Source organism: Coenobita brevimanus, chromosome 62 (genome assembly GCF_032717465.1).
Source record: "Coenobita brevimanus isolate Jiangsu-jjx chromosome 62, ASM3271746v2, whole genome shotgun sequence".
In the NCBI taxonomy this organism is placed as follows: domain Eukaryota; kingdom Metazoa; phylum Arthropoda; class Malacostraca; order Decapoda; family Coenobitidae; genus Coenobita; species Coenobita brevimanus.
In genome coordinates, this window is record NC_137015.1 from 5253056 (window position 1) to 5263470 (window position 10415).

At 39.0% G+C, this 10415-nt stretch overlaps 1 protein-coding gene across 1 annotated transcript; it reads right to left on the minus strand.

Moving 5' to 3' along the window:
* Positions 1-639: 639 nt before the first annotated feature.
* Positions 640-8004, minus strand: LOC145404094 (centrosomal protein of 120 kDa-like). The gene is made up of 2 exons (XM_080275708.1): positions 7891-8004; positions 640-868 (listed from the first exon to the last, which is right to left on the minus strand). Exons 1-2 carry the CDS (start codon positions 7928-7930, stop codon positions 696-698), a joined length of 213 nt encoding a protein of 70 aa, XP_080131834.1. The 5' UTR covers positions 7931-8004; the 3' UTR covers positions 640-695.
* Positions 8005-10415: the final 2411 nt, after the last annotated feature.

A 10415-nucleotide genomic window follows, 5' to 3' on the forward strand; every position in this document is an offset into this window, starting at 1 on the left:
TCCCTTTTCTGACCAACTCTCTAATGCAAGAGTTAACTGTTACTCCCAGTCCTTCATTTATGCAACAGGTCAACTCTGGAACTGTCTCCCTCTGTCTGTATTTCCTGCTTCCTATGATCTCAGTCTTTCAAACGCAGTGTGTCCAGGCATCTCGAAATTATCGGATCTTGAATTTGGCTCTCTCTTGTATTTTGTTTTTCTCTTGGAAGGAACAACAACTGCGGGCTCGCGGCCTTTGGTTCCTTCTTCCTCGCATTCAAAAAAATAAAATAAATTAAAAAAAAAAATAATAATAATAATAATAATAACCTAGGTGCAGTATAAGAAAAGGAGTATGAAGCAAAAGGACATTCCCTTAATGCACTTGGCTCCTCAAGACAAAGGGAGTCATCACTACTATACAAAGGATTTCCACAATGCTTTGCATGAAAAGATATCAGTTCAACTAGCTGCTTGGGTGTTGCCAAACTTAAGAGTCTTGAAGGTCATTAAGCATAATTTAAACTCAATCCTGACTCTTACTGGGGACCAAAAGACTTCACTTACACATGGAGTAACTGCAGTAGGAGTCCTTGATGGAAGACCAACCCACACAGAGTTGAGTTGCAGTACTTAATGTAGGGTGTAATGAGTATGTAATTTTTTTTTTTTTTTTTTTTTTTTTTTTTTTTTTTGTACACTCATCAAATATAACTCTAATGACAAGGAGGTACTAACTTGCGCAGTACGGTCGAGGAGAGGTCCCATGACATTTCCGTGTTGAATTCAGGTTGTAAAGTGAGGGGAACTGGGTCAGAGGTCTGAACATTACAATCCAGCTGAGTTGACACCACCACATTCCAGCCAATTCTTGGTGGGATATCCTGGCCTGGAAGAAGCAACCATGTTAACCCCTTCACTCCAAAGATGTACAGTAAACCCCTTCACTCCAGTGATGTACAGTAAAACTCATTCACTCCAATAACGTCAGTTAAACCCCTTCATGGTGGACTTCTGTTACAGTAGACAAGTAATGTGAGACAGGCATCTCTAAAATGAGTAAACACAATCCTAAGCAGGGCACCAAGCATGGACCCAAAACATTCACACTGTTTGTCTTGTTGCCCCTTCTATTACTGCTGAATGAATAAAACATTCTGCAAGCTTTATAAATAGTAAAAAGTAAACTGGTATGCAGGTACACAGCCTAACATCTGGTACCATACCAGTATTATAAATTTGCTGTATGACTGATGCCCTCCCCCGCAATTACTCTACCACAAAGGAGTTCTGTTTTGTTCCTGCTATCATCATATAATTTTATTAAGCTTAAAGCATACCTCTATTAGTCATGGAGTTAATGAATACACATATCTAACTCTCTCTACCTATACCCATGTAAAATCATTGGAAGGCAACATGAATGAAACAAAAAATACACCCTTGGACTGAGAGGATTAATAACATGCAACTATGGTAACACCCAAGTGACTAACATGGGAAGCACAACTTGCTAAAAAGTAGTTTTGCTGGTGCAGGAATTCTGAACCTTTGGAAGTTTCAAATGTTTGGTTTGATTAAAACAAGTTTTGTTCAGTTTTGTTCTGTCTGGTTAGAATAGCCTAGATAAGATTCTTAAGAGGCAAAATTTTATTTTAATCATAATAAATAATAATAATCTAGTCTTCCGTTTCTCAACAGCACCTGTTCTTCCTAAGGAATTCATGAGTGTTCAAAACACTTACACCTTAACAAGGACTGAGACACCATGCATATAATACTGTATACAGTACTCAATAAAACTTCTTCTGTAGAAGTGGAAGCAAGTAAACCTTGTAACTATCACAACACCTTTCTCATGATCAGAACTTCTAAAAAAATGGAGAAAGGCTTTGAGCTGTTCCATAAAATTCAACAGAAGTCAACTGTCTCATGGAGAATGGCAATTTATTATACAATTGTGAGGCTTAAAAGGAAATTGATCAATCAAAGATAACTGATGAACATCATTCCTCAGCAAGTTAAAAGCCAATTTAACACTTTTTCAAGATACTTCAGTTTGCCAAACTTAAGAACTTACAAAGTTGTAAGACATGGCATGAGTTTTGTTTCAGTTTTTATTGGCAGCCAGTACTGTACAACTTATTTAGAAGTGACACAGTGGGGGTTCTCAAACATGGACAAAATATACGCCTTGCTGCCCTACTAAACATCAGATGAACCTCTCTGACAGATTTCCTGGAAGACCTATCCATAATGCATTACTGTACAATGACTGACAGAAGACCATTGCATGAACCAACGTGAAAAGGCAACAGCAATTTAGAAAATGTCTCATGGAGTACAAGTTTCTGATATGCAGGTTATACCTTCTGACAACCTGATTTAACTGATCCTTGTGATTTACATCTGAATTAATATGTATATCCAAATTCCACGCACAATCACTGGATCAAATTTTGACAACATCTGGAATCAGAGTATCATCAGTGTCATAATCCCCTTGTGCTTCCTCAAATAATGATGAGCTCAGTTTTGCCATAATTTAACTCGTCTCCTCTTTGCAATTCAGATCTTAATATCAGACACTGAGCAGCCACATCATATGTATGAAGCAGGGACAACAATCTACTAGTGTAAATTGTGTGAGGAACTCCAAACAGAAGGGGAACCAAATCTAAGCAGGTGTGGTCCACTACTACTCTCTAAGATCCATCCAACAGATACCATAACCAATACTGAAGGAGCAATAGGGCATCATACAAAGACCATAACAATAGAGTATGGAAATGAAATTACATTTTTCTCCTACAACTTTGTGTGTGTTCTGAACTTAACAGACTCTTTAATATATCGTAAATCAAGTTTCCAAATTAGGTTAAGTCTCCTAAATGGAACTGGGCAATTTGAGATACACAGGAAGGTCAAAATCAAAGGAATCACAATAAAAAACACCATAAACACATTGCTGCTACAAAATATGATGGTTGTACTAAAGTAAGAACCAACCAAAATTTTTCTGTACTGATAACTAATATAGGCATTAACAGAGCACAATATGTAATAGTTATAAGCATTACAGTATATAATCATAGCACAAGGTGTAACACTAGCACAATATGTAATAGGCAGAAATACACACATCCTCTGGCCAAGACTATTAAGAATCTCTGGATGTATATCAAGCACTTGGTGTAACTCACGGAAGCCAGTTAGCTCACGTGACGGAAGCATGCCAGACGTTATACACATAAACATACGCACACAAGTCTGCCAGCTGGAAACCAGGCAGTAATATAAACCCAGAAATCAGGTGTAGGGGTCAGAAGGAGGGAGAAGGAGATACAAGGTTTAAGAAGGAGGCTGGGTAGAGAAAGAGAGGGAATAGGATATTGAGTAGAGTAGGAGGTAAGAGCCAGTACGTGATTAGCTGATACTCTGGCAACTAGTAAGTCATATCACTCTGTCCATGAACGACATAACTGTGCCACAGTAAAACCTCTTAACCCCAAAGTGTCTCTAAACCTCTTAACCCCAGAGTGTCTCAACTTCATCTTCACTTACGATACAAGAGAGACTGAGAGGAGAGTGAGATGGAGGAAGACCTACAAATATACAATATCCACACTAATCAATGCCTCACAACTTTTTAAAACTGGAAGCAGCCCACATACAGTAGGTGCATCACAAATCTACTATAATCCCAAACTCCTAGCTACAACTATTATCTACGTTTGGCAGCAGCAGCAATCTACAATACTCTATGATACACGACGTTGGTGGCAAAGATTCTCTACAGTATCCACTTGTTGGTACTGATGGCACCTTAACTGCCATACCCAGATACCTATGTACCTATCTATCGACACTAATAACATCAAAATTGTACATTTCCACACCATTTTATGAACTTTCCATTAGGCTATATTTTATATAATAAAAAGAATTATAAAACTCTAGAGGAACATTAGCTTCCCTAAATTTTACCAAAGAAAATAATACCGTATATCTATTTACAGGGGCTACATTAAACTAGCATCAGCTAGAAAGGCAACATCTGCAAATAAAGTTTCAGCTTCTCACACATATATACTGTAAGGTAAAACAGGGTAATATCGTTGCGATGCCAACAATTCCAGTTCAAAGGCCCACAGCTCCGAAGCTATTGCATGGATTCGGCTTCTCCTGGGCTTAGGTTTTAGAGAAATGCCAACCTAACAAGGTCATGTGAAGTTCTGATCCATTTTGCAAAAAAATGGTGTTGGAGAAATGAAATTGTTTACTGAAAATTTTCAGCATTTATTGCGTCAATAAAAACTGGAAAAATATATATATATTTACCCATTATTTACATGTTTCAGGTTAAAAGTGGTTCAGAACTGTTTGCACTGTTCACACACACACACACACACACACACACACACACACACACACACACACACAACAAAACAGTACACTGCCATGCACTCATGCCAAGGGAGTCCCCCCAACCAACTTACCAACCGTGAAACAATGATGGATGCCGTCGACATAAAGTTGGGCCAATACGTTGCACAGACCCTACTGTATGGGTAGCCTACACTACCAATGCCTAGTTATAATCAACTGCGTATGATATGGAGCGTGGTATTTTAAAAATAATAATAAATGTTATAACAATAATAACAACAAATATGCTAGGACGAAATTACCCCGTCAGGTGGGTTCATTTCGCTGTGAGACACTTTTTCTTTAATAATCTATGGCATGGGCCAAAATTAATTTGACAAAAATGATTATAAGTATCTTTGGCAGAAGTCCTGAATATAGAGAGAGAGCTTACAATAAAAATGTCAATACAGTATTCCATATGTGACACTTTGTATTTAGCAAAAACCACTGTTCACAATGAAATTACCCCATTTTACCCTACATGGAATTGCTTATATGGTATATTTTATTCCACTGAGACAGGCTGTGACACAAAAGAAGAAAGCATATAATGAAGGATGAGAAATAGGGGTGTGGAAGAAGTTTAGAGACGGAAGAGAGAGTTATACGTAGAAAGGGAGAGAGGTGAAAAGATTAGTATGAGAGAGTAAGAAGAGAGTGGATGAGGAATTTCGAAGGAATTTAAGTGTAATGTGGAGAGAATGTAAGAAAATGTTCTAGAAAGTGGTAAAGACAGTCAGACACAGTGGCAGTGAAGTTAGTAGGGGAGTGAAAGATAAAAATGGTAGATTACTAGTGGAGAAGGGAGAAAAAGGGAGCAGATGGCGAGAACACTTTAAGGAATTGTTGAACATAGAGAATGAAAGTAATGCGAGTATAAGTGGCTGGGGAATGGCTGGGAGAAGGAGGGAGGTGAGAAGACAGGAAGAAATCAGTAGGTTGGAAGTTGTAGAAGCAATGAAGAAAGTCAAAATGGGGAAAGCCCCAGGAATTGATGGAGTGTGTGGTGAAATGCTGAAGAACAGAGGAGAGACAGTAGTAGAATGAATGTGGAAGATGTGCAGACTGGCCTGGGAGGAAGGTAGAGTCCCAGAGGATTGGAAGTCAGGTATAATTATTCCCCTGTAAAAAGGGAAAGGGGCAAAAGAAGTGTGTGGTAATCATAAGGGCATTTGTCTTCTTAGTGTAACAGGAAAAGTACCGTACCGTATATGGTAGGATACTTATTAACAGAGTTAGTGAAATAACAGAAGAATTAGTTGGAGAAGAACAGGGAGGCTTTAGGAAGAGAAGTTGTGTAGATCAGATATTCATTCTTAGATCTTTAGTGGTTAGAGAAGGGAAAGAAGTTGTATGCAGCCTTCATGGATTTGGAGAAAGCATATGACAGGGTGGATAGACAAGGATTGTGGAAAGTATTAAGCATATATGGAGTAGATGGGAATTTGTTGAATGCTGTGAAGAGTATGTATGAGGGTGCTAAGGCTGCAGTGCGTGTGGATAGTGAACTGAGTGCATTTTTCTCTTTGAAAGTTGGGTTGAAACAGGGATGTGTCATGTCTCCATGGCTGTTCAATCTGTATATGGATGGGGTAATAAAAGAAACAAACAACAATCGCATTAAAATCACCAATGCAAACTAACACATCATGTCTTGCCACTCTAGTCACTACATCCTGCAGCTTCTCATAAAAGCCATCCTTCATTTCATCAGCAGCCTCATTTGTCGGAGCGTACCCTATGGCCATACTGATATTACCATGGTCAGATTTTAAACGAGCATAAAGCAAGTGCTCATTAATTGGTTCAAACTCACATACTGCCTTACAAGCATCTCTACTCAGCAGTAAGCCTACTCCTTGGTAATGATTTCCATCACTTCTACCAGAAACCAACATAGTAATACCATCTTCCAAATTCATTTTATCAACTCCAAGCAAACCTCGTTTCTGCAAGAGCACAAATATCTATCTTGTATTCCTTGAACACTGAAATAAGTTCTTCCATTTTACCAGCCTGACTGAGAGTTCAAACATTCCAGTTTCCTATTCTTAAGGTTCTTTTTGGATGTGAGAACTTATTTTAACACCGTGGGATTCTTAGCATCCCCTGCCCACTTAAGGGCTGCACGGAACTGAGGGCCATTGCTTCGTCACCAGAGTTCATCAAGATTTCTTAGGCAGAAAAATATTTTACCCTGGAGCCAATGCCAGTGACTCGCAGGAACCAGACAGTGGAGAGAGGAAATTAACTAAATGAAAGTAAAATGCAGAGGGTTTGGACAGACAAAGTACAAGATGGCTTTACTCTGTGTGACAAGCCTAACGGTTTTCTGTAAGTCAGGAAACCACTTACAACACTGGGCAGTAACCATATAACCAACCTACATGTGTTTCCAACATATCAACAAGTGAGTTGGCGGAGAGTTAGTGCCCCTTCCCGTAAAACCAATAACTCAAAGACAAACGGACGCCCCTTATGAGCTTATGGCACCTGGCTATGGATATGGTATATGGATTTCTTAGGAATCATATTATGCATCTGTAAACATTTACCTATAACCCAACCTAATCTACACTATCCTATCATAATCTAACCTAACTGTAATGCAGATACAGTACCAGATGGATACCCTCCCTTATTTACTATCTACTAAAAAGCACATTTGTGAAAGATGTATATGAAGAGAACTTGCTCATAACTGCATAAAGCAAGTACTGCAGTAAGCCAACTAATTTCAGTCTACATTATTGGGCATAATTCTGAAATAATACCCCTGGTGATTCTATATCCACATTTGAACTGTTAAATCATTCTAGACATAATTTTAGAAACATGAGAAAGCTATCTAATTTTCAAGCCAACTTGCCCATAAAAAAAAGACATGAGGCTGTGGCAATGAGTGCTGCTAAGAACATGGAAAAAAAAAAAAAAAAAAATCACATTCAGAAACACAAAAATAAATATGGACAAGGTCTGGATGGCCATCAAAAGGTTATAATGCCTATAATCCAAATCCACTTGCACTCCCCGTCATGGTTGGGGAACAATGAAGAGTTACACACTTCTCATCTGTCCACAAACAGAATTACGATATTAAACTTCAAAACTAACCCAAACTCTGCTTTCATCCATTACTGACCTTAATACCTAAAAACCACTAAACGGCACTCCCCAGTGAGAACATCTGTATATTGCAACATACAGAACATTTGCTATTTCGACGATTCCTTGGCTTCATTTGCTGTAAGTGGTAATCACACACGAATTCCTCTGATAATTACTCATTTTCCATCTGATTCATGCTATCATGGCATCTAAATGTCACTGGGCGACGGAAGGTCTATACTTTGGGAGAGAAAACGCGTTAAGAGAGAGCAAACACGAGAAAATAAAAGGATCTTAATGACTTCATAACGAAAACCGAAGACAGCGCAAGAATTTCCCACATTATCAGGAGCTAAGTCAGTCTCTACATACCCTCGTATATGGTGAGGATCAGAGTGCGTTTGTCCTTCATGGTTAGGTAGCATATATCTGCAGGGTTCGTTGTCAGTGGGAAAATGACGCCCTGCCAGCCATGGAGTTTGTTTATGTCGGGGTTGCGGCGGCTTCGCAAACTCTCTGAGCGAACGTCTGCATCACCACGCAAACGAGGAGTATTTGTTACTCATATATGGCATTTAAACCACATTTAATAGTTGGCGAATAGCTTCAAGAGTAAATTTTTGTTTTTTCTCATATTCGTGATATCATGAACTTACACAGAAAGATCCTAATTCATTGTTTTATGTTAAAGAATACAATGGATTAAATTATCTCGCAATTTGAACTGCAGCTTACCACAACTGAAATTCACTTTGTCCTGCGTGCGACATAACTGCTAGGAAGAAACGGATATTTATAAATAAATTCCAGATGTAATCTATTTACAATATATGACGTTTTCCAATAGCGTCCAAACGTGACGTCACGTCACTTAAATTCGGCGTCTCATTGGTCAACACGACGTCAATCGGTCGCGTAACTAAACATGTCAACAGGCAGCATGGCGGGGTTAACATGAGATTTAAAAATTTATGACAATGATATATGCATACTATATTTGTGGATGAGACGATGGCGGGCGTGCCTCCCAGTGGAGAAGTGTGTTACGGATCGATACAAATGGAGAGGCATGAGATGCGACCCTGCAGTAATGCATCTATCCTCTCTTACACCATGTAGAGCAAGCTACAAAATCCTTTTTTTACATGCACACGCCCTTGGTTATTAGCACTGTTGATCCAGTTAACTTGGCCTATGTGAAATTTATTTATTTATTCGTAATGCCCGCAATCAGAACACAGTCATGTAGGCCTATTTCATTGCTCGCTGTTAAGATATCTATCTAACTAAACTCGTGTTGACTCCATATTTGCATTTTTTTTTTTTTTTAACCTCTGGATAGGTAATCTGGGGTCTAACTAGACAGCAGGTCCCGAGAATTTTATTATATATATATATATATATATATATATATATATATATATATATATATATATATATATATATATATATACTGTATATGTAAATATATATAATTATCATTTGGACCTCCTATCCCATCCTAGGGCAGGGTGAGGAGTAGCAATGTCCAGACAGCACAAATTTGTCCAGTCCAGTGGGCCACGCTTCCATTCACTCATCATTCAAGCTCCCGGAATCCTGGCCCTATCGGATACGCCAAAAACATTCACCACGTTCTGTAGCTTCACATAAATGTATACAATTGAGTCAATCTGGAAGGGGGTGCCAAATCCCTGATCATGCACTTCTCACAACATTCATCCAACCAGCTCGATCTCTTGTCAGTTTCCTAGCCTCACCTACTTCCAAATCTCTCTTCCTCACACACTCATCCACCATATCTCTCCATCTTCTCCTTGGCCTACCTCACCTCCTCCCTCCTTCAAATTCACTCAGATATACCTTTTTCACCACTCTATTATTATCTATTCTCTCCATATGACCATACCATCTCAGTACACTCTTTTTGATTCTGGTGTCCATTGACTTCCTCACTCCACATCTTTCACGAATCACATTATTCCGTATCCTATCCACCCTCTGTACTCCACATACATTCCTCAGTAGTCCCATCTCCACTGCTCTTACTCTTGACTTTTCATTTTCATGCCACATCATAGTCTCACATCCATATGTTAAAGTTGGTACAGTACTAACACTCCTTCATATAAGTTTCATGCAGCTTTAACACTCAAGCCTCTGTTTCTTGTCAAGGCCTTCATTGCACCAGCTACTTTTCTTCCTTGTGTCACTGTACTTTCCACTTCTTTTATGCATATTCCTCTCTTTTTTATCACTGTACCCAGGTATTTGAACTCTCTCACCAATTCCAGTCTCTCTCCATTCACCGTTACATCGCACTGGAAGTCACCTTCTCTCTCAGTAACCATCACTTTACTCTTTTCTACATTTACTCTCAATGCACGATGCTCACAGACATCAGCAAACTCTGCACTAGTCTACCAAGTTCTCAATCAGTACTTGCAAGCAGTACTGCATCATCAGCATACAACAAATTTGAGATATTCCATCCATCATCACTCATTACCAACGTCATTCTTCTCTCCACTACTCGTGTTATTACTTTTCTCATCACCCCATCCATATATATATAGTGAACAACCATGGGGACATCACACAACTTTGTCGCATGCCCACACCAATCGTGAACCATTCACTAAGATGCCCATTTACCCATACACATGCTTCACTACCATCATAAAAACTCTTGATGGCACCTAGCAGCTTACCATCTACACTGTACATGCGCAAAACTTTCCACAGTCCTTCTCTGTCTACTTTGTCATATGCTTTTTCCAGATCCATGAATGCCATAAACACTTTACAGTCCTTCTCACAAGCCTTCTCTGCTATCTGTCTCACTACAAATATTTGTTCCACACAACCTCCTAAAGCCACCCTGTTCATCATTCACT